Here is a 24634-nt window from a genome sequence, read left to right as displayed (position 1 = left end):
GGTGGTTGGAATTGCTTTCATCTTAATTTCATATTTTAGAGGGGGTTTTTAGCCAAATTTTGATGGTTTGGGGCTTTAGGAGATTTGTGCCAGGCACCTCCATGTGGGGGAATGGGGGGATCCCAGGAGTTTCCACCATCCAGGGAGGCTCCTCAAGCAAAGCCCCTTTGGGGCTTGTTCCCCACGCTGTGCTCACCCCTCACTCACTCACACCGTTCCCTTTTCCAAGAGCATCATCCCCAAATGGCCCCTTTCAGCTTCTAGAAAAAAAGCAATCAATAAATCCCATTTTCCTGCTTCTTAGGCCTGCCCTTGTGTCTCACTCAGCTTCAGTTCTCCCTCTTTCAGTTGTCATTTTGAGATCCCAGTTTTGGAGACCTGGCGTGATTTGAAGGGTCTGGGAGGCTTTTGAGGGGTCCTGGGATGGCTTTGCAGGGTCTGGGGACAGTTTGGGGGTTCTGGTAGGGAGTTCAGGGGGATCCTGGGGTGGTTTGGGAATGTCTGGAAGTAGCCTGGGGGTCCTGGATTGGTTTGGAGAGACTGGGAGGGAACTGGGAGGGGGGTGGGGGGGGCTCGATGTGGTTTGGGGGTCGAGAAGACCCCAAAGAACCCCAGAAAAGTCCTGCAGATGATCCCAAACCCTTCAAAGATCCTCCAAAACCCACCAGGATCCCCCAGATACCCTCAGGGGATCCCAAACCCCCCAGACCCCACCAGGACACCCCAAAAACCCACCAGGAGACCCCAAAACCCTCCAGGAGACCCCAAAGGACCACAAGGAGATCCCAAAAACCCACCAGGAGACCCCAGAAAGGCCTCAAGGACCTTCCAGGTCCCACCAGGACACCCCAAAACCCTCCAGAAGATCCCAAAGTCCTCCAGAAGATCCCAAACCCCATCAGGACCCCCCAGACCCCACCAGGAGACCCCAAAACCCTCCAGAAGACCCCAAAGGACCCCAGAAATGTCCTCCAGATGATCCCAAACCCTTCAAGGATCCTCCAAAACCCACCAGGAGATCCCAAAAACCCACCAGGAGGCCCCGAATTCCATCAGGACCCCCCCAGACCCCACCAGGAGACCCCAAAACACCCCAAGGACCCCCAGAAATGTCCTCAGGAAGGTCCCAAATCCCACCAGGAGACCCCAAAACACCCCAAGGACCCCCAGAAATGTCCTCAGGAAGGTCCCAAATCCCACCAGGAGACCCCAAAACACCCCAAGGACCCCCAGAAATGTCCTCAGGAAGGTCCCAAATCCCACCAGGAGACCCCAAAACACCCCAAGGACCCCCAGAAATGTCCTCAGGAAGGTCCCAAGTCCCACCAGGAGACCCCAAAACACCCCAAGGACCCCCAGAAATGTCCTCAGGAAGGTCCCAAATCCCACCAGGAGACCCCAAAACACCCCAAGGACCCCCAGAAATGTCCTCAGGAAGGTCCCAAATCCCACCAGGAGACCCCAAAACACCCCAAGGACCCCCAGAAATGTCCTCAGGAAGGTCCCAAATCCCACCAGGAGACCCCAAAACACCCCAAGGACCCCCAGAAATGTCCTCAGGAAGGTCCCAAATCCCACCAGGAGACCCCAAAACACCCCAAGGACCCCCAGAAATGTCCTCAGGAAGGTCCCAAATCCCACCAGGAGACCCCAAAACACCCCAAGGACCCCCAGAAATGTCCTCAGGAAGGTCCCAAATCCCACCAGGAGACCCCAAAACACCCCAAGGACCCCCAGAAATGTCCTCAGGAAGGTCCCAAATCCCACCAGGAGACCCCAAAACACCCCAAGGACCCCCAGAAATGTCCTCGGGAAGGTCCCAAATCCCACCAGGAGACCCCAAAACATCCCAAGGACCCCCAGAAATGTCCTCAGGAAGGTCCCAAATCCCACCAGGAGACCCCAAAACACCCCAAGGACCCCCAGAAATGTCCTCAGGAAGGTCCCAAATCCCACCAGGAGACCCCAAAACACCCCAAGGACCCCCAGAAATGTCCTCAGGAAGGTCCCAAATCCCACCAGGAGACCCCAAAACACCCCAAGGACCCCCAGAAATGTCCTCAGGAAGGTCCCAAGTCCCACCAGGAGACCCCAAAACACCCCAAGGACCCCCAGAAATGTCCTCAGGAAGGTCCCAAATCCCACCAGGAGACCCCAAAACACCTCGAGGAGCCCCCAAAGTCCCCCAGAAGGTCCCAACCCCCCCAAACAGAGCCCAGAACATCCCAAGGGGACCCCAAAACAACACGAGGAGACCCCAAGGAACCATCAGAAGACCCAAAACACCCACCAGGAGACCCCAAAACACCCACCAGGAGACCCCCCCAAACCCTCCCGAAGATCCCAAATCCCACCAGGAGACCCCAAAACACCCACCAGGAGACCCCCCAAAAACCTCCAGGAGATCCCAAACCCCACCAGGAGACCCCAAAACACCAAGAGGAGCCCCCAAAACCCCCTGAGGAGACCCCAAAGAACCATCGGGAGACCCCAAAGAGCCCATGAGGAGACCCCAAAACATCCTGAGAACATCCCCAGGCCCCACCAGGAGACCCCAAAACCCTCCAGGAGACCCCAAAGGACCCCAAGGAGATCCCAAAAACCCACCAGGAGACCCCAGAAAGGCCTCAAGGACCTCCCAGGTCCCACCAGGAGACCCCAAAACCCTCCAGAAGATCCCAAAGTCCTCCAGAAGATCCCAAACCCCATCAGGACCCCCCAGACCCCACCAGGAGACCCCAAAGGACCCCAGAAATGTCCTCCAGATGATCCCAAACCCTTCAAGGATCCTCCAAAACCCACCAGGAAACCACCCAAGACCCTCCAGGAGGTCCCAAATCCCACCCAAGAAATTTCAGGAGGTCTCAAATCCCACCCAAGAAATTCTGGAATTTCTTGGATGGGATTTGGGACCTCCTGGAATTTTGGGGAGGAATTTTGGGAGAATTTTGGAGGAATTTTGAGGGAATTTGAGGAGAATTTCAGGGGAATTTGGGGAGAAATTTGTGGGAATTTTGGGGAATTTTTTTAATGGATTTTAAGGGAATTTTGGGAGAATTTGGGGGGAATTTTGGGGAATTTTGGGGGAATTTTGGAAGAATTTTGGTGAAATTTTAGGGAAGTTTTGAGGAAATTTTGGGAGAATTTTGGGGGAATTTTTAGGGAATTTTGGGGGGAATTTTGGGAGAATTTTTGGGGAATTTTGGAGGAATTTTGGAGGAATTTTGGGGAATTTTGGAGAATTTTGGGGGAATTTCAGGGAAATTTTGGGAGAATTTTGGGAGAATTTTTGGGGAATTTTTAGGAGAATTTGGGGGGAATTTTGGGGGAATTTTGGGAGAATTTTGGGGGAATTTTGGAGAATTTTCGGGGAATTTTGGAGGAATTTTGGGGGGAATTTTGGGAGAATTTTGAGGGAATTTTGGGAGAATTTGGGGGGGAATTTTGGGAGAATTTTTGGGGAATTTTGGGAGAATTTTGGGGGATATTTTGGGGGAATTTTGGGAGAATTTTGGGAGAATTTTGGAGAATTTTGGGGAATTTTTGGGGGAATTTTGGGGGAATTTTGGAAGAATTTTGGGGGGAATTTTTGGGGAATTTTGGGGGGAATTTTGTGGGAACTTCTGGGGAATTTTGGGAGAATTTTGGGGGAATTTTTGGGGAATTTCAGGGGAATTTTAGGGGAATTTTGGTGGGAATTTTGGGAGAATTTTGGGAGAATTTTGGGGGAAATTTGGGGGAATTTGGGGGGGAATTTTTGGGGAATTTTTGGGGAATTTTGGGAGAATTTTGGGGGAATTTTTGGGGAATTTTGGGAGAATTTTGGAGGAATTTTTGGGGAATTTTTGGGGAATTTTGGGAGAATTTTTTGGGAATTTTGGGAGAATTTTGGGGAATTTTGGGGGAATTTTGGGAGAATTTTTTGGGAATTTTGGGAGAATTTTGGGGAATTTTGGGGAATTTTGGGGGAATTTTGGGAGAATTTTGGGGGAATTTTGGAAGAATTTTGGGGGAATTTTGGGAGAATTTTGGAGGAATTTTTGGGGAATTTTGGGAGAATTTTGGGAGAATTTTGGGAGAATTTTTTGGGAATTTTGGGAGAATTTTGGGGAATTTTGGGGAATTTTGGAAGAATTTTGGGGGAATTTTGGGAGAATTTTGGGGGAATTTTTTGGGAATTTCAGGGGAATTTTGGGGGAATTTTGGGGGGAATTTTTTGGAGAATTTTTGGGGGAATTTGGGGGGAGTTTTTGGGAGAATTTCAGAGGAATTTTGGGAGAATTTTTGGGACAATTTTGGGGAATTTTGGGAGAATTTTTGGGACAATTTTCAGGGAATTTTGGGAGAATTTTTGGGGAATTTTTTGGAGAATTTTTGGGGGAATTTCAGGGGAATTTTGGGGGAATTTTGGGAGAATTTTGGGGGAATTTTGGGAGAATTTTGGGGGAATTTTGGAAGAATTTTGAGGGAATTTTGGAGGAATTTCAGGGAAATTTTGGGGGAATTTTGGGGGAATTTTTTGGGGAATTTTGGGGGAATTTTTGGGGAAATTTTGGGAGAATTTTGGGGGAATTTTGGGAGAATTTTGAGGGAATTTTGGAGGAATTTCAGGGAAATTTTGGGAGAATTTTGGGGGAATTTTTTGGGGAATTTTGGGGGAAATTTTGGGAGAATTTTGGGGGAATTTTGGGAGAATTTTTGGGGAATTTTGGGGAATTTTGGGGGGAATTTTGGGGGAATTTTGGGAGAATTTTGGAAGAATTTTGAGGGAATTTTGGGGGAATTTTCAGGGAATTTTGGGGGAATTTTTTGGGAGAATTTTGGGGGAATTTTTAGGAGAATTTTGGGAGAATTTTGGGGAATTTCAGAGGAATTTTGGGGAATTTTGGGGGAATTTTGGGGAATTTTGGGGAATTTCAGAGGAATTTTGGGAGAATTTTGGGGGAATTTTGGGGGAATTTTGGGGGAATTTTGGGGGAATTTTGGGGGAAATTTTGGGAGAATTTTGGGGGAATTTTGGGGGAATTTTGGGAGAATTTTGGGAGAATTTTGGGAGAATTTGGGGGGAATTTTGGGAGAATTTTTGGGAAATTTTGGGAGAATTTTGGGGGAACTTTGGGAGAATTTGGGGGGAATTTTTTGGGGGAATTTTTGGGGGAATTTTGAGGGAATTTCTGGGGAATTTTGGGAGAATTTTTGGGGAATTTTGGGAGAATTTTGGGGGAATTTTGGGGGAATTCTTGGGAGAATTTTTGGGGGAATTTCAGAGGAATTTTGGGGGAATTTTGGGGGAATTTTGGGGGAATTTTGGGGGAATTTTGGGAGAATTTTTGGGGAATTTTGGGAGAATTTTGGGGGAATTTTGGGAGAATTTGGGGAGAATTTTGGGAGAATTTTTGGGAAATTTTGGGAGAATTTTGGGAGAATTTTGGGGGAATTTTGGGGGAATTTTAGGGGAATTTTGGGAGGTGTTTTGGGGGGATTTGGGAGAGATTTTGGTTTGATTTGGGGGGAATTTAAGGAGAATTTTAGGGGAATTTGGAGGGAATTTTGGAGGAATTTTGGAGGAATTTTGAGGGAATTTTGGAGGAATTTTGGGGGAAGATTTGGGGGGTCCCAAGGGGGTATTTGGGGTATTTCGGGGGTCCCAAGGGGGGTGTTTGGGGGTTCCGGGGGGTCCTTGGGGGTCCCTGGGGGTATTTTGGGGGTCCCGGGAGTGTCTTTGGGGGGTCCCGGGGGGTTGATTTGGGGGTCCCAGGGGGGTCTCTGGGGATCTCTGGGGGATTTTGGGGGGTCTCTGGGGGATTTTGGGGGGTCTCTGGAGGTCCCTGGGGGGGCTTGGGGGGATCTTGGGGGTCCCGGGAGTGTCTTTGGGGGGTCCCAGGGGGGTCTTTGGGGGTCCCGGGAAGTGTTTTGGGGGTCCCAGGATGTATTTGGGGGTCCCAAGGGGGATTTTGGGGGTCCCTGGAGGGTTTGGGGGGTCCCTGAGGGGCTTGGGGGTCCCAGAGGAGGGTTGGGGGTCCCAGGAAGGTTGGGGGGTCCCGGGGGCTGATTTGGGGGTCCCAGGGGGGTATTTGGGGGTCCCGGGGGGTCTTTTGGGGGTCACTGGGGGGTCTCTGGGGGATTTTGGGGGGTCTCTGGAGGACCCTGGGGGGGCTTGGGGGGATCTTGGGGGTCCCGGGGGCTGATTTGGGGGTCCCAGGGAGGTCTTTGGGGGTCCCGGGGGATCTTTGGGGGGTCCCTGGGGGTGTTTTGGGGAGTCCCGGGGGGGATTTGGGGATCCCTGGAAGGGTTTTGGGGGTCCCAGGGGAGGGTTGGGGGTCCCAGGGTAATTTTCGGGGACCCTGGAGGGATTTGGGGGGTCCCAGAGGAGGGTTGGGGGTCCCGGAGGCTGATTTGGGGGTCCCTGGGGGGTCTTTGGGGTCCCAGGGATGTTTTTGGGGGTCCCAGGGGGGTATTTGGGGGTCCCTGGGGGGTCTCTGGGGATCTCTTGGGGATTTTGGGGGGTCTCTGGAGGTCCCTGGGGGGATTTGGGGGATCCCGGAGGGGTTTTTGGGGGTCCCGGGGGATCTTTTGGGGGTCTCAGAGGGGGCTTGGGGAGTCCCTGGTGGGTTTTGGGGGTCCCGGGGGATCTTTGGGGGGTCCCTGGGGGTGTTTTGGGGGGGTCCCAGGAGGGTATTTGGGGGTCCCTGAGTGGAGTTTGGGGGTCCCAGGGAATCTTTGGGGTCCCCGGGGAGTTTTGGGGTTCCCTGGAGGAATCTGGGGGGTCCCTGGAGGGATTTGGGGGGTCCCAGAGGTTTTTTGGGGGGTGTTTGGGGGGTCCCTGGGTGGGGGTTTGGGGTCCCAGTGGGGATTTGGGGGGTCCCGGGGGGTCTTTTGGGGGTCCTGGAGGGGATTTGGGGGGTCCCAGAGAAGGTTTGGGGAGTCCCGGGGGGGATTTGGGGATCCCTGGAAGGGTTTGGGGGTCCCAGGGGGGTCTTTGGGGGTCCCGGGAAGTGTTTTGGGGGTCCCAGGGGGGACTTTGGGGGTCCCGGGAAGTGTTTTGGGGGTCCCAGGATGAGTTTGGGGATCCCAAGGGGGATTTTGGGGGTCCCTGGGGGGTTTTGGGGGGTCCCAGGAGGGTTTGGGGGGTCCCTGAGGGGCTTGGGGGGTCCCAGAGGAGGGTTGGGGGTCCCAGGAGGGTTTGGGGGGTCCCGGGGGCTGATTTGGGGGTCCCAGGGGGGTATTTGGGGGTCCCGGGGGGTCTTTTGGGGGTCACTGGGGGGTCTCTGGGGGATTTTGGGGGGTCTCTGGAGGTCCCTGGGGGGGCTTGGGGGGATCTTGGGGGTCCCGGGAGTGTCTTTGGGGGGTCCCAGGGGGGTCTTTGGGGGTCCCGGGGGATCTTTGGGGGTCCCAGGATGTGTATGGGGGTCCCAGGGGGGTATTTTGGGGTCCCTGGGTGGGGTTTTGGGGTCCCGGGGGAGTGTTGGGGGGTCCCAAGGGGGATTTTGGGGGTCCCGGGAGGGTTTTGGGGAGTCCATGGTGGGTTTTGGGGGTCCCTGAGAGGTTTGGGGGGTCCCAGAGGAGGGTTGGGGGTCCCAGGAAGGTTGGGGGGTCCCAGGGAGGGTTGGGGGGTCCCGGGGGCTGATTTGGGGGTCCCAGGGGGGTATTTGGGGGGTCACTGGGGGGGTCTCTGGGGGATTTTGGGGGGTCTCTGGAGGTCCCTGGGGGGGCTTGGGGGATCCCGGAGGGGTTTTTGGGGGTCCCGGGGGATCTTTTGGGGGTCTCAGAGGGGGCTTGGGGAGTCCCTGGTGGGTTTTGGGGGTCCCGGAGGATCTTTGGGGGGGTCCCTGGGGGTGTTTTGGGGGGTCCCAGGGGGGTATTTGGGGGTCCCTGAGTGGGGTTTGGGGGTCCCAGGGAATCTTTGGGGGTCCCCGGCGAGTTTTGGGGTTCCCTGGAGGAATCCGGGGGGTCCCTGGAGGGATTTGGGGGGTCCCAGAGGTGTTTTTGGGGGGTGTTTGGGGGGTCCCTGGGTGGGGGTTTGGGGTCCCAGTGGGGATTTGGGGGGTCCCGGGGGGTCTTTTGGGGGTCCCAGAGGGGATTTGGGGGGTCCCAGAGAAGGTTTGGGGAGTCCCGGGGGGGATTTGGGGATCCCTGGAAGGGTTTGGGGGGTCCCAGGGGGGTCTTTGGGGGTCCCGGGAAGTGTTTTGGGGGTCCCAGGATGAGTTTGGGGGTCCCAAGGGGGATTTTGGGGGTCCCTGGAGGGTTTTGGGGGGTCCCAGGAGGGTTTGGGGGGTCCCTGAGGGGCTTGGGGGGTCCCAGAGGAGGGTTGGGGGTCCCAGGAAGGTTGGGGGGTCCCAGGAGGGTTTGGGGGGTCCCGGGGGCTGATTTGGGGGTCCCAGGGATGTATTTGGGGGTCCCTGGGGGGTATTTGGGGGTCCCTGGGAGGTCTCTGGGGATCTCTGGGGGATTTTGGGGGGTCTCTGGAGGTCCCTGGGGGGGCTTGGGGGGATTTGGGGGTCCCGGGAGTGTCTTTGGGGGGTCCCAGGGGGGGATTTGGGGGTCCCTGGAAGGGTTTGGGGGGTCCCAGGGGGGTCTTTGGGGGTCCCGGGAAGTGTTTTGGGGGTCCCAGGATGAGTTTGGGGGTCCCAAGGGGGATTTTGGGGGTCCCTGGAGGGTTTTGGGGGGTCCCAGGAGGGTTTGGGGGGTCCCTGAGGGGCTTGGGGGGTCCCAGAGGAGGGTTGGGGGTCCCAGGAAGGTTGGGGGGTCCCAGGAGGGTTTGGGGGGTCCCGGGGGCTGATTTGGGGGTCCCAGGGGGGTATTTGGGGGTCCCAGGAGGGTTTGGGGGGTCCCGGGGGCTGATTTGGGGGTCCCAGGGGTGTATTTGGGGGGTCCCAGGAGGGATTTGGGGGGTCCTGGGGGGTATTTTGGGGTCCCGGGGGGTATTTTGGGGTCCCAGGGGGAGTTTTGGGGGTCCCGGGAGGGATTTTGGGGGTCCCGGGAGGGATTTTGGGGGTCCCACGGGATGTTTTTGGGGGTCCCAGGGGGGATTTGGGGGTCCCGGTGGGTATTTGGGGGGTCTCGGGGGGTATTTTGGGGGTCCCGGGGGGTATTTTGGGGGTTCCGGGGGTATTTGGGGGTCCCAGGGGGGTATTTGGGGGTCTCGGGGGGGTATTTTGGGGGTCCCAGGGGGGTATTTTGGGGTGTCTCGGGGGGTCCCATCCCCAGGGGGGGATTTGAGGGGGTCGATTTGGGCTCTCCCGACCCCCCGTGACGTCACCGGGTGGGAGGGGCTGTGACGTCACCTGGTGGGCGGAGCTTCGAGGGTCACCCGAGACCCCCTAATTGGGGTCCTCAATTAACTCAGACCCCTAATTGGGGTCCCTAATTAACTCAGACCCCTAATTGGGGTCCCCAATTAACTCAGACCCCCTAATTGGGGTCCCCAATTAACTCAGACCCCCTAATTGGGGTCCTCAATTAACTCAGACCCCTAATTGGGGTCCCTAATTAACTCAGACCCCTAATTGGGGTCCCCAATTAACTCAGACCCCCTAATTGGGGTCCCCAATTAACTCAGACCCCCTAATTGGGGTCCCCAATTAACTCAGACCCCTAATTGGGGTCCCCAATTAACTCAGACCCCTAATTGGGATCCCCAATTACCTCAGCCCCCCTAATTGGGGTCCCCCAATTAACTCAGATCCTCTAATTGAGGTCCCCGATTAACTCAGACCCCCTAATTGGGGTCCCCTAATTAACTCAGACCCCTAATTGGCATCCCCAATTAACTCAGACCCCTAATTGGGGTCCCCCAATTAACTCAGATCCTCTAATTGGGGTCCCTAATTAACTGACTCCTCCTAATTGGGGTCCCCAATTAACTCAGACCCCCTAATTGGGGTCCCCAATTAACTAAGACCCCTAATTGGGTTCCCCCAATTAACTCAGACCCCCTAATTGGGGCCCCCAATTAACTCAAACCCCTAATTGGGCTCCCCAATTAACTCAGACCCCCTAATTGGGGTCCCCAATTAACTCAGACCCCCTAATTGGGGTCCCCAATTAACTCAGATCCCCTAATTGGCATCCCTAATTAACTCAGATCCCCTAATTGGGGTCCCCAATTAACTCAGACCCCCTAATTGGGCTCCCAAATTAACCAAGACCTTCAAATTGGGCTCCCCAATTAACTCAGATCCCCTAATTGAGGTCCCCAATTAACTCAGACCCCCTAATTGGGGTCCCCAATTAACTGACTCCTCCTAATTGGGGTCCCCAATTAACTCAGGTCCCCTATTTGGGATCCCCAATTAACTCAGATCCCTAATTGGGGTCCCCAATTAACTCAGACCCCCTAATTGGGGTCCCCAATTAACTCAGACCCCCTAATTGGGGTCCCCAATTAACTCAGACCCCTAATTGGGGTCCCCAATTAACTGACTACTCCTAATTGGCATCCCCAATTAACTCAGACCCCCTAATTGAGGTCCCCAATTAACTCAGACCCCCTAATTGGGGTCCCTTAATTAACTCAGACCCCCTAATTGGGGTCCCCTAATTAACTCAGACCCCCTAATTGGGGTCTCCAATTAACTCAGACCTTCTAATTGGCATCCCCAATTAACTCAGACCCCTAATTGGGGTCCCCAATTAACTCAGACCCCCTAATTGGCATCCCTAATTAACTCAGATCCCCTAATTGGGGTCCCCAATTAACTCAGATCCCCTAATTGGGGTCCCCAATTAACTCAGACCCCCTAATTGGGGTCCCCAATTAACTCAGACCCCTAATTGGGGTCCCCAATTAACTCAGACCCCCTAATTGGGGTCCCCAATTAACTGAGACCCCTAATTGGGGTCCCCAATTAACTCAGACCCCTAATTGAGGTCCCCAATTAACTGAGACCCCCTAACTGGCATCCCCAATTAACTCAGACCCCCTAATTGGGGTCCCCAATTAACTGACTCCTCCTAATTGGGTTCCCCAATTAACTCAGACCCCTAATTGGGTTCCCCAATTAACTCAGACCCCTAATTGGGGTCCCCAATTAACTCAGACCCCCTAATTGGGGTCCCCAATTAACTCAGACCCCCTAATTGGGATCTCCAATTAACTCAGAGCCTCTAATTGGGGTCCCCAATTAACTCAGACCCCCTAATTGGGGTACCCCAATTAACTCAGACCCTCTAATTGGGGTCCCCAATTAACTCAGACCCCCTAATTGGGGTCCCCCAATTAACTCAGACCCCCTAATTGGAGTCCCCAATTAACTCAGACCCCTAATTGGGGTCCCCCAATTAACTCAGACCCCCTAATTGGGGTCCCCCAATTAACTCAGATCCCTAATTGGGATCCCCAATTAACTCAGACCCCCTAATTGGGGTCCCCAAATTAACTCAGACCCCCTAATTGGGGTCCCCCAATTAACTCAGATCCCTAATTGGGATCCCCAATTAACTCAGACCCCCTAATTGGGGTCCCCTAATTAACTGAGACCCCCTAATTGGGGTCCCCAATTAACTCAGACCCCTAATTGGCATCCCCAATTAACTCAGACCCCCTAATTGGGGTCTCCAATTAACTCAGATCCCCTAATTGGGGTCCCAAATTAACCAAGACCTTCAAATTGAGGTCCCCTAATTAACTCAGACCCCCTAATTGGGGTCCGCCAATTAACTCAGACCCCTAATTGGGGTCCCCAATTAATTAAAACACCCAAAACTCGCCGGTTTTTGCTCTTTATTGACGATCCCACGCAGGGGGCGGGGCTTGCCCGGCGGTGGGCGGGGCTGGCCCGGCGGTGGGCGGGGCCGGCCCGGCAGTGGGCGGGGCCGGCCCGGCGGTGGGCGGGGCCTGGCCGGGTGGGCGTGGTCAGTAGGCGTGGTTGGACACGAAGAGCGACTCGGAGGCGGCGGCGCCGACGGTGCCACTTGGAGTGTATTTGCCTTGGCAGGCGAGAGAGTTGGCCTGGGGACATTTGGGGACATTTGGGGACATTGGGGACACTGGGGACATCAGGGGGGACAGGGGGGACAGTGGGGAGAGAGTTGGCCTGGGGACAGGGGGGACATTTGGGGACATTGGGGGGACAGGGGGGACATTTGGGGACATTGGGGGGACAGGGGGGACAGTGGGGACATCAGGGGGGACATCAGGGACAGTGGGGACATCAGGGGGGACAGGGGGGACAGTGGGGAGAGAGTTGGCCTGGGGACAGGGGGGACATTTGGGGACATTGGGGACATTGGGGGGACATCAGGGACAGTGGGGACAGTGGGGAGAGAGTTGGCCTGGGGACAGGGGGGACAGTGGGGACATCATTGGGGACAGTGGGGACATCAGGGGGGACAGTGGGGACATCATTGGGGACAGTGGGGACATCAGTGGGGACATCATTGGGGACAGTGGGGAGAGAGTTGGCCTGGGAACAGGGGGGACATTTGGGGACATTGTGGGGACAGGGGGGACAGTGGGGACATTGGGGACATCAGGGGGGACAGGGGGGACAGTGGGGACATTGGGGGGCATTGGGGACATCATTGGGGACATTGAGGGGCATTGGGGAGAGAGTTGGCCTGGGGACAGGGGGGACATTTGGGGACATTGGGGGGACAGGGGGGACAGTGGGGACATCAGGGGGGACAGGGGGGACAGTGGGGAGAGAGTTGGCCTGGGGACAGGGGGGACATTTGGGGACATTGGGGACACTGGGGGGGACAGTGGGGACATTGGGGACATCAGGGGGGACAGGGGGGACAGTGGGGACAGTGGGGAGAGAGTTGGCCTGGGGACATTTGGGGACATTTGGGGACATTGGGGACATTGGGGGGGACATCAGGGACAGTGGGGACATCAGGGGGGACAGGGGGGACAGTGGGGAGAGAGTTGGCCTGGGGACAGGGGGGACATTTGGGGACATTGGGGACATCAGGGGGGACAGGGGGGACAGTGGGGACATCATTGGGGAGAGAGTTGGCCTGGGGACATTTGGGGACATTGGGGACATCAGGGGGACAGTGGGGACAGTGGGGACATCAGGGGGGACAGTGGGGAGAGAGTTGGCCTGGGGACAGAGGGGACATTTGGGGACAGTGGGGACATCAGGGGGGACAGGGGGGACAGTGGGGAGAGAGTTGGCCTGGGGACAGGGGGGACATTTGGGGACATTGGGGGGACAGTGGGGACAGTGGGGAGAGAGTTGGCCTGGGGACATTTGGGGACATTTGGGGACAGTGGGGACATCGGGGGGGACAGGGGGGACATTTGGGGACACTGGGGGGCATCAGGGGGGACAGGGGGGACATTTGGGGACATTGGGGGGGACAGGGGGGACAGTGGGGACAGTGGGGACATCAGGGGGGACAGGGGGGACAGTGGGGAGAGAGTTGGCCTGGGGACAGTGGGGACAGTGGGGACATTGGGGACATTGGGGGACATTGGGGACAGTGGGGAGAGAGGGGACAGTGGGGACATTGGGGACATCATTGGGGACAGTGGGGAGAGAGTTGGCCTGGGGACATTGGGGGCATTGTGGGGGACATTGGGGAGAGAGGGGACAGTGGGGGGGATTGGGGACACTGGGGAGAGAGGGGACATTGGGGACAGAGGGGACATTGTGGGGACAGTGGGGACATCATTGGGGACATTGGGGAGAGAGTTGGCCCAGGAAGGGGACAGTGGGGACAGTGGGGACATCAGTGGGGACAGTGGGGACATCAGTGGGGACATCAGTGGGGACAGTGGGGGGAGAGAGGGGACAGTGGGGGCATTGGGGACAGTGGGGACATCAGTGGGGACATTGGGGGGAGAGGGGACATTGGGGACATTGGGGACAGTGGGGACAGTGGGGGGACATTGCAGGGACATTGGGGGGATCCTCCTTGTCCCCAAGTGCCACCCACCAAACCTCTTCCAGACCCACCCCAAGGTGCCACCACATGCCTGGTGCCACCAGGATGTCCCCAAGGTGTCCCCAAGGTGTCCCCAAGGTGTCCCCAAGACCCAGGTGCCCTCCCAGTGCCCACCTGACCCTGTCCTTGTCCCCAACGTCCCCAAGTGCCACCCACCAAACCTCCTCCACACCCACCCCAAGGTGCCACCATGTCCCTGGTGCCACCAGGATGTCCCCAAGGTGCCACCAGGATGTCCCCAAGGTGCCACCATGCCCCAGGTGCCCTCCCAGTGCACATCTGACCCTGTCCTTGTCCTTGTCCCCAAGTGCCACCCACCAAACCTCCTCCAGACCCACCCCAAGGTGCCAGCACGTCCCTGGTGCCACCAGGATGCCCCCAAAGTGTCCCCAAGGTGTCCCCAAGACCCACAAGATCCCTGAGATGTCCCCAAGGTGCCACCATGCCCCAGGTGCCCTCCCAGTGCCCTTCCAGTGCCCACCTGACCTTCTCATGCCCACCCTGCCCTTGTCATTGTCCTTGTCCCCAAGTGCCACCCACCAAACCTCCTCCAGACCCACCCCAAGGTGCCACCATGTCCCTGGTGCCACCAGGATGTCCCCAAAGTGCCACCAGGATGTCCCCAAGGTGCCACCACGCTCCAGGTGCCCTCCCAGTGCCCACCTGACCCTGTCCTTGTCCTTGTCCCCAAGTGCCACCTACCCAAACCTCCTCCAGACCCACCCCAAGGTGCCACCACATCCCTGGTGCCACCGGGATGTCCCCAAGTGTCCCCAAGGTGTGCCCAAGCCCCAGGTGCCCTCCCAGTGCCCACCTGACCCTGTCCTTGTCCTTGTCCCCAAATGCCACCCACCAAACCTCCTCCAGACCCACCCCAAGGTGCCACCATGTCCCTGGTGCCACCAGGATGCCCCCGAGGTGTCCCCAAGGTGCCACCATGTCCCTGGTGCCACCAGGATGTCCCCAAACTGTCCCTGAGGTGTCCCCAAGGTGTCCCCAAGCCCCAGGTGCCCTCCCAGTGCCCACCTGACCTTCTCATGCCCACCCTGACCCTGTCCTTGTCCTTGTCCCCAAGTGCCACCCACCAAACCTTCTCCACACCCCCCCCAAGGTTCCACCATGTCCCTGGTGCCACCAGGATGTCCCCAAAGTGCCACCAGGATGTCCCCAAGGTGCCACCACGCCCCAGGTGCCCTCCCAGTGCCCGTCTGACCCTTTCCTTGTCCTTGTCCCCAAGTGCCACCCACCAAACCTCCTCCACACCCACCCCAAGGTGCCACCATGCCCCTGGTGCCACCAGGATGTCCCCAAACTGTCCCTGAGGTGTCCCCAAGGTGTCCCCAAGCCCCAGGTGCCCTCCCAGTGCCCACCCAGTGCCCTCCCAGTGCCCATCTGACCCTGTCCTTGTCTCCAGTGTCCCCAAGTGCCACCCACCAAACCTCCTCCACACCCACCCCAAGGTGCCACCACGTCTCTGGTGCCACCGGGATGTCCCCAAGGTGTCCCCAAGCCCCAGGTGCTCTCCCAGTGCCCTCCCAGTGCCCATCTGACCCTGTCCTTGTCCCCAATGTCCCCAAGTGCCACCCACCAAACCTCCTCCAGACCCACCCAAAGGTGCCACCATGTCCCTGGTGCCACCAGGATGTCCCCAAAGTGCCACCAGGATGTCCCCAAGGTGCCACCACGCCCCAGGTGCCCTCCCAGTGCCCATCTGACCCTTTCCTTGTCCTTGTCCCCAAGTGCCACCCACCAAACCTCCTCCAGACCCACTCAAAGGTGCCACCATGTCCCTGGTGCCACCAGGATGTCCCCAAGGTGTCCCCAAGGTGCCCCCCACGCCCCAGGTGCCCTCCCAGTGCCCACCTGACCTTCTCGTGCCCACCCTGCCCTTGTCCTTGTCCTTGTCCCCAAGTGCCACCCACCAAACCTCCTCCACACCCACCCCAAGGTGCCACCACGTCCCTGGTGCCCCCAGGATGCCCCCAAGGTGTGCCCAAGCCCCAGGTGCCCTCCCAGTGCCCTCCCAGTGCCCATCTGACCCTGTCCTTGTCCCCAATGTCCCCAAGTGCCACCCACCAAACCTCCTCCAGACCCACCCCAAGGTGCCAACACATCCCTGGTGCCCCCAGGATGTCCCCAAGGTGTCCCCAATTTGTGCCCAAGCCCCAGGTGCCCTCCCAGTGCCCACCTGACCTTCTCATGCCCACCCTGCCCTTGTCCTTGTCCTTGTCCCCAAGTGCCACCCACCAATCCTCCTCCAGACCCACCCAAAGGTGCCACCACGTCCCTGGTGCCACCAGGATGCCCCCAAGATGTCCCCAAGGTGTCCCCAAGATCCACAAGATCCCTGAGATGTCCCCAAGGTGCCACCATGCCCCAGGTGCCCTCCCAGTGCCCATCTGACCCTTTCCTTGTCCTTGTCCCCAAGTGCCACCCACCAAACCTCCTCCACACCCACCCCAAGGTGCCACCACGTCCCTGGTGCCCCCAGGATGTCCCCAAAGTGCCACCAGGATGTCCCCAAGGTGCCACCACGCCCCAGGTGCCCTCCCAGTGCCCATCTGACCCTGTCCTTGTCCCCAATGTCCCCAAGTGCCACCCACCAAACCTCCTCCAGACCCACCCCAAGGTGCCACCACGTCCCTGGTGCCACCAGGATGTCCCCAAGGTGTCACCAAGGTGTCCCCAAGCCCCAGGTGCCCTCCCAGTGCCCTCCCAGTGCCCACCTGACCTTCTCATGCCCACCCTGCCCTTGTCCTTGTCCCCAAGTGCCACCCACCAAACCTCCTCCACACCCACCCCATGGTGCCACCACGTCCCTGGTGCCACCAGGATGTCCCCAAGGTGTCCCCAATGTGTCCCCAAGATCCACAAGATCCCTGAGATGTCCCCAAGGTGCCACCATGCCCCAGGTGCCCTCCCAGTGCCCTTCCAGTGCCCACCTGACCTTCTCATGCCCACCCTGTCCTTGTCCTTGTCCTTGTCCCCAAGTGCCACCCACCAAACCTCCTCCAGACCCACCCCAAGGTGCCAGCACGTCCCTGGTGCCACCAGGATGCCCCGAAGGTGCCACCAGGATGTCCCCAAGGTGTCCCCAATCCCCAGGTGCCCTCCCAGTGCCCACCTGACCTTCTCGTGCCCACCCTGTCCTTGTCCTTGTCCTTGTCCCCAAGTGCCACCCACCAAACCTCCTCCAGACCCACCCCAAGGTGCCACCACGTCCCTGGTGCCACCAGGATGTCCCCAAGGTGTCCCCAAGGTGCCACCACGCCCCAGGTGCCCTCCCAGTGCCCACCTGACCCTGTTCTTGTCCCCAATGTCCCCAAGTGCCACCCACCAAACCTCCTCCAGACCCACCCAAAGGTGCCACCACATCCCTGGTGCCACCAGGATGTCCCCAAGGTGCCACCACGATGTCCCCAATGTGCCACCACGCCCCAGGTGCCCTCCCAGTGCCCATCTGACCCTGTCCTTGTCCTTGTCCCCAAGTGCCACCCACCAAACCTCCTCCACACCCACCCCAAGGTGCCAGCACGTCCCTGGTGCCACCAGGATGCCCCGAAGGTGCCACCAGGATGTCCCCAAGGTGTCCCCAAGGTGTGCCCAAGCCCCAGGTGCCCTCCCAGTGCCCTCCCAGTGCCCACCTGACCTTCTCGTGCCCACCCTGTCCTTGTCCCCAAGTGCCACCCACCAAACCTCCTCCAGACCCACCCCAAGGTGCCAACACATCCCTGGTGCCACCAGGATGTCCCCAAGGTGCCACCAGGATGTCCCCAAGGTGTCCCCAAGCCCCAGGTGCCCTCCCAGTGCCCTCCCAGTGCCCACCTGACCCTGTCCTTGTCCTTGTCCCCAAGTGCCACCCACCAAACCTCCTCCAGACCCACCACAAGGTGCCACCACGTCCCTGGTGCCCCCGGGATGCCCCCGAGGTGTCCCCAAACTGTCCCTGAGATGTCCCCAAGGTGTGCCCAAGCCCCAGGTGCCCACCCAGTGCCCTCCCAGTGCCCATCTGACCCTGTCCTTGTCTTTGTCCCCAAGTGCCACCCACCAAACCTCCTCCACACCCACCCCAAGGTGCCACCACGTCCCTGGTGCCACCAGGATGTCCCCAAGGTGCCACCAAGGTGTCCCCAATGTGTCCCCAAGCCCCAGTGCCCTCCCAGTGCCCATCTGACCCTGCCCTTGTTCTTGTCCCCAAGTGCCACCCACCAAACCTCCTCCACAGCCACCCCAAGGTGCCACCACATCCCTGGTGCCACCAGGATGTCCCCAAAGTGTCCCTGAGGTGTCCCCAAGACCCACAAGATCCCTGAGATGTCCCCGAGGTGTCCCCAACCCCCCAGGTGCCCTCCCAGTGCCCTCCCAGTGCCCATCTGACCCTGTCCTTGTCCTTGTCCCCAAGTGCCACCCACCAAACCTTCTCCAGACCCACCCCAAGGTGCCACCACGTCCCTGGTGCCCCCAGGATGTCCCCAAGTGTCCCCAAGGTGTCCCCAAGGTGTCCTCAAGCCCCAGGTGCCCTCCCAGTGCCCACCCAGTGCCCATCTGACCCTGTCCTTGTCCCCAATGTCCCCAAGTGCCACCCACCAAACCGCCTCCAGACCCCCCCCAAGGTGCCACCACATCCCTGGTGCCCCCAGGATGCCCCTGAGGTGTCCCCAAGGTGCCCCCCACGCCCCGTGCCCACCTACCAGTGCCCGTTTCACGTACTCCTCCTGGGCAGCCTTGGTGTTGTCCTTCTTGCCCGCCCAGGCCTTGAGTGCCGAGGCCTGGAGGGCACGGCCGTAGGAGAAGGTGAGTGCCCATGGCCGGGGCAGCGGGCACCGATTGATGGCATTGAGGTTCACCGAGGCCTCCTCCTCACTCTGCCCACCCGACAGGAACGTGATCCCTGCCCGGGGCACAGGGGGCATCACTGGGGGCACAGGGGGGCACAGGGACAAACTGGGTGGCACAGGGGTGGCACAGGGGGGCACAGGGACACACAGGGTGGCACAGGGGGCACCATTGATGGCATTGAGGTTCACCGAGGCCTCCTCCTCACTCTGCCCACCAGAGAGGAACGTGATCCCTGCCCGGGGCACAGGGGGCATCACTGGGGGCACAGGGGGCACAGGGGGCACAGGGGGCACAGGGGTGGCACAGGGACACTATGGGGTGGCACAGGGGGGCACAGGGGGGGCACGGGGGGGCACAGGGTGGCACAGGGGGCTCAGGGGGCATCACTGGGGCACAGGGGGGCACAGGGGTGGCACAGGGGTGGCACAGGGACACACTGGGATGGCACAGGGGGCACAGGGACACTCTGGGGGGGCACAGGGTGGCACAGGGGGCACCATTGATGGCATTGAGGTTCACCGAGGCCTCCTCCTCACTCTGCCCACCTGACAGGAACGTGATCCCTGCCCGGGGCACAGGGGGCATCACTGGGGGCACAGGGGGCACAGGGGGGCACAGGGGGCACAGGGGGCATCACTGGGGGCACAGGGGGCACAGGGACACACAGGGTGGCACAGGGGGGCACAGGGACACACAGGGGGGCACAGGGGGCACAGGGGGCATCACTGGGGGCACAGGGGGCACAGGGGGCACAGGGGGCACCATTGATGGCATTGAGGTTCACCGAGGCCTCCTCCTCACTCTGCCCACCTGACAGGAACGTGATCCCTGCCCGGGGCACAGGGGGCATCACTGGGGGCACAGGGGGCATCACTGGGGGGCACAGGGACACTCTGGGGGGGCACAGGGGGCACAGGGGGCACCATTGATGGCATTGAGGGTCACCGAGGCCTCCTCCTCGCTCTGCCCACCTGAGAGGAACGTGATCCCTGCCAGGGGCACAGGGGGCATCACTGGGGGCACAGGGGGGGCACAGGGGGCACAGGGGGCATCACAGGGGGCATCACTGGGGGCACAGGGGGCACAGGGGGGGCACAGGGACACACAGGGGGACACACAGGGTGGCACAGGGGGCACCATTGATGGCATTGAGGTTCACCGAGGCCTCCTCCTCGCTCTGCCCGCCAGAGAGGAACGTGATCCCTGCCCGGGGCACAGGGGGGCACAGGGGGCACAGGGTGGCACAGGGGGGGCATAGGGGGGCACAGGGGGCACCATTGATGGCATTGAGGTTCACCGAGGCCTCCTCCTCACTCTACCCACCTGAGAGGAACGTGATCCCTGCCCGGGGCACAGGGGGCATCACTGGGGGCACAGGGGGGCACAGGGACACACTGGGGTGACACAGGGGGCACAGGGACACACTGGGGTGGCAGAGGTGGCACAGGGAGTCACTGGGGTGGCACAGGGGGCACAGGGACACTCTGGGGTGGCACAGGGAGGCACAGGGTGGCACAGGGACACACTGGGGTGGCACAGGGGGCACAGGGACACACAGGGTGGCACAGGGGGCACCATTGATGGCATTGAGGGTCACCGAGGCCTCCTCCTCGCTCTGCCCACCTGAGAGGAACGTGATCCCTGCCCGGGGCACAGGGGGCATCACTGGGGGCACAGGGGGGCACAGGGACACTCTGGGGGGGCACAGGGGGGCACAGGGACACACAGGGGGGCACAGGGGGGCACCATTGATGGCATTGAGGTTCACCGAGGCCTCCTCCTCACTCTGCCCACCTGACAGGAACGTGATCCCTGCCCGGGGCACAGGGGGCATCACTGGGGGCACAGGGGGGCACAGGGGGGGCACAGGGGGCATCACTGGGGGCACAGGGGGGCACAGGGGGCACAGGGGGGCACAGGGGGCACCATTGATGGCATTGAGGTTCACCGAGGCCTCCTCCTCACTCTGCCCGCCAGAGAGGAACGTGATCCCTGCCCGGGGCACAGGGGGCATCACTGGGGGCACAGGGACACTCTGGGGTGGCACAGGGGGCACAGGGACACACAGGGTGGCACAGGGACACTCTGGGGGGGCACAGGGACACTCTGGGGTGGCACAGGGTGGCACAGGGACACACAGGGTGGCACAGGGACACACTGGGATGGCACAGGGGGGCACAGGGACACACTGGGAGGGCACAGGGGGGCACAGGGACACACAGGGTGGCACAGGGGGCACCGAATGATGGCATTGAGGTTCACCGAGGCCTCCTCCTCACTCTGCCCGCCCGACAGGAACGTGATCCCTGCCCGGGGCACAGGGGGCATCACTGGGGGCACAGGGGGGCACAGGGGGCAGAGGGGGGCACAGGGGGGCACAGGGACACACTGGGGTGGCACAGGGGGGCACAGGGGGCATCACTGGGGGCACAGGGGGCACAGGGGGGCACAGGGGGCATCACTGGGGGCACAGGGGGGCACAGGGGGGCACAGGGACACACAGGGGGGCACAGGGGGCATCACTGGGGGCACAGGGACACACTGGGGTGGCACAGGGGGGCACAGGGACACACAGGGTGGCACAGGGGGCACCATTGATGGCATTGAGGGTCACCGAAGCCTCCTCCTCACTCTGCCCGCCAGAGAGGAACGTGATCCCTGCCCGGGGCACAGGGGGCATCACTGGGGGCACAGGGGGCAGAGGGTGGCACAGGGACACTATTGGGTGGCACAGGGACACTCTGGGGTGGCACAGGTGGCACAGGTGGCACAGGGACACACAGGGTGGCACAGGGGGGCACAGGGACACACTGGGGTGGCACAGGGTGGCACAGGGACACACAGGGTGGCACAGGGGGCACAGGGGGGCACAGGGGGGCACAGGGACACACAGGGTGGCACAGGGGGGCACAGGGGGCATCACTGGGGGCACAGGGACACACAGGGTGGCACAGGGGGCACAGGGGGGCACAGGGACACACAGGGTGGCACAGGGGTACAGGGACACTCTGGGGTGGCACAGGGGGGGCACGGGGGCACAGAGACACACGGGGTGGCACAGGGGGCAGAGGGTGGCACAGGGGGCACAGGGACACTCTGGGGTGGCACAGGGGGGCACAGGGACACACTGGGGTGGCACAGAGGGCACAGGGACACACTGGGGGGCACAGGGGGCACAGGGACACACTGGGGGGCACAGGGACACACAGGTGGCACAGGGGGCACAGGGGTGGCACAGGGACACACAGGTGGCACAGGGGGCACCATTGATGGCATTGAGGGTCACCGAGGCCTCCTCCTCACTCTGCCCGCCCGACAGGAACGTGATCCCTGCCCGGGGCACAGGGGGCATCACTGGGGGGCACAGGGGGGCACAGGGGGGCACAGGGACACACTGGGGTGGCACAGGGGGCACAGGGACACACAGGGTGGCACAGGGGGGGCACAGGGACACACTGGGGGGCACAGGGGTGGCACAGGTGGCACCATTGATGGCATTGAGGTTCACCGAGGCCTCCTCCTCACTCTGCCCGCCCGACAGGAACGTGATCCCTGCCCGGGGCACAGGGGGCATCACTGGGGGCACAGGGGGCACAGGGGGCACCATTGATGGCATTGAGGTTCACCGAGGCCTCCTCCTCGCTCTGCCCACCTGACAGGAACGTGATCCCTGCCCGGGGCACAGGGGGCATCACAGGGGGCACAGGGGGGCATAGGGGGCACAGGGGGGCACAGGGGGCACAGGGGGCACAGGGGGCATCACAGGGGGCATCACTGGGGGCACAGGGGGCATCACAGGGGGCACAGGGGGCACAGGGGGCACAGGGGGCATCACAGGGGGCATCACTGGGGGCACAGGGGGGCACAGGGGGCACAGGGGGCACAGGGGGCATCACTGGGGGCATCACTGGGGGCACAGGGGGGCACAGGGACACACAGGGGGGCACAGGGGGGCACAGGGACACACAGGGTGGCACAGGGGGCACCATTGATGGCATTGAGGTTCACCGAGGCCTCCTCCTCACTCTGCCCGCCTGACAGGAACGTGATCCCTGCCCGGGGCACAGGGGGCATCACTGGGGGCACAGGGGGCATCACTGGGGGCACAGGGGGGCATAGGGGGGCACAGGGTGGCACAGGGACACTATTGGGTGGCACAGTGACACACTGGGGTGGCACAGAGGGCACAGGGACACTCTGGGGTGGCACAGAGGGCACAGGGACACACAGGGGGGGCACAGGGTGGCACAGGGACACTCTGGGGTGGCACAGGAGGGCACAGGGACACACTGGGTGGCACAGGTGGCACCATTGATGGCATTGAGGTTCACCGAGGCCTCCTCCTCACTCTGCCCGCCAGAGAGGAACGTGATCCCTGCCCGGGGCACAGGGGGCATCACTGGGGGCACAGGGGGGCACAGGGGGGCACAGGGACACTCTGGGGTGGCACAGGGGGCACAGGGACACACAGGGTGGCACAGGGGGCACAGGGGGGCACAGGGACACTCTGGGGTGGCACAGGGGGCACAGGGACACACAGGGTGGCACAGGGGGCACAGGGACACACTGGGGGGGCACAGAGTGGCACTGGGACACACAGGGTGGCACAGGGGGCACAGGGACACACAGGGTGGCACAGGGGGCACCATTGATGGCATTGAGGTTCACCGAGGCCTCCTCCTCGCTCTGCCCACCTGAGAGGAACGTGATCCCTGCCCGGGGCACAGGGGGCATCACTGGGGGCACAGGGGGCACAGGGGGGCACAGGGACACACTGGGGTGGCGCAGGGGGCACAGGGACACACAGGGTGGCACAGGGGGCACCATTGATGGCATTGAGGTTCACCGAGGCCTCCTCCTCACTCTGCCCGCCCGACAGGAACGTGATCCCTGCCCGGGGCACAGGGGGCATCACTGGGGGCACAGGGGGCATCACTGGGGGCATCACTGGGGGCACAGGGGGGCACAGGGGGCATCACTGGGGGCACAGGGGGGCACAGGGTGGCACAGGCGGCACCATTGATGGCACTGAGGTTCACCGAGGCCTCCTCCTCACTCTGCCCACCTGACAGGAACGTGATCCCTGCCCGGGGCACAGGGGGCATCACTGGGGGGCACAGGGGGCACAGGGACACACAGGGTGGCACAGGGGGCACCATTGATGGCATTGAGGTTCACTGAGGCCTCCTCCTCACTCTGCCCCCCAGACAGGAACGTGATCCCTGCCCGGGGCACAGGGGGCATCACTGGGGGCACAGGGGGGCACAGGGACACACTGGGGTGACACAGGGGGCACAGGGACACACTGGGGTGGCAGAGGTGGCACAGGGAGTCACTGGGGTGGCACAGGGGGCACAGGGACACTCTGGGGTGGCACAGGGAGGCACAGGGTGGCACAGGGACACACTGGGGTGGCACAGAGGGCACAGGGACACACAGGGTGGCACAGGGGGCACCATTGATGGCATTGAGGGTCACCGAGGCCTCCTCCTCACTCTGCCCGCCAGAGAGGAACGTGATCCCTGCCCGGGGCACAGGGGGGCATCACTGGGGGGCACAGGGGGCACAGGGACACACAGGGGGGCACAGGGGGCACCATTGATGGCATTGAGGGTCACCGAGGCCTCCTCCTCACTCTGCCCGCCTGACAGGAACGTGATCCCTGCCCGGGGCACAGGGGGCATCACTGGGGGCACAGGGGGGCACAGGGGGGCACAGGGGGCACAGGGGGGCACAGGGACACTCTGGGGTGGCACAGGTGGGCACAGGGACACACTCGGATGGCACAGGGGGGCACAGGGACACACTGGGAGGGCACAGGGGGCACAGGGACACACTGGGGGGCACAGGGGGGCACAGGCACACACTGGGGTGGCACAGAGGGCAAAGGGACACACTGGGG

General features: G+C 60.7%; 1 protein-coding gene across 1 annotated transcript in view; it reads right to left on the bottom strand.

Moving 5' to 3' along the window:
- Window positions 1-11705: 11705 nt before the first annotated feature.
- The window catches only part of LOC139684141 (fructose-bisphosphate aldolase A), a 45680-nt gene continuing 32751 nt past the window's right edge, over window positions 11706-24634 (bottom strand). Inside the window, exons 8-9 of the mRNA XM_071579737.1 lie at window positions 18585-18784; window positions 11706-11950 (exon numbers count right to left, since the gene is read on the bottom strand). Of these exons, the coding sequence (XP_071435838.1) occupies window positions 11855-11950; window positions 18585-18784 (296 nt within the window). The 3' untranslated portion in view covers window positions 11706-11854. The remainder of the gene's footprint in view (window positions 11951-18584; window positions 18785-24634) is intronic.

The sequence above is a fragment of the Pithys albifrons genome, chromosome 32, assembly GCF_047495875.1.
Source record: "Pithys albifrons albifrons isolate INPA30051 chromosome 32, PitAlb_v1, whole genome shotgun sequence".
NCBI classification, from domain to species: Eukaryota; Metazoa; Chordata; class Aves; order Passeriformes; family Thamnophilidae; genus Pithys; species Pithys albifrons.
The sequence above is the reverse complement of the archived record's forward strand: the minus strand, read 5'-3'. Positions and strand labels throughout refer to the sequence as shown.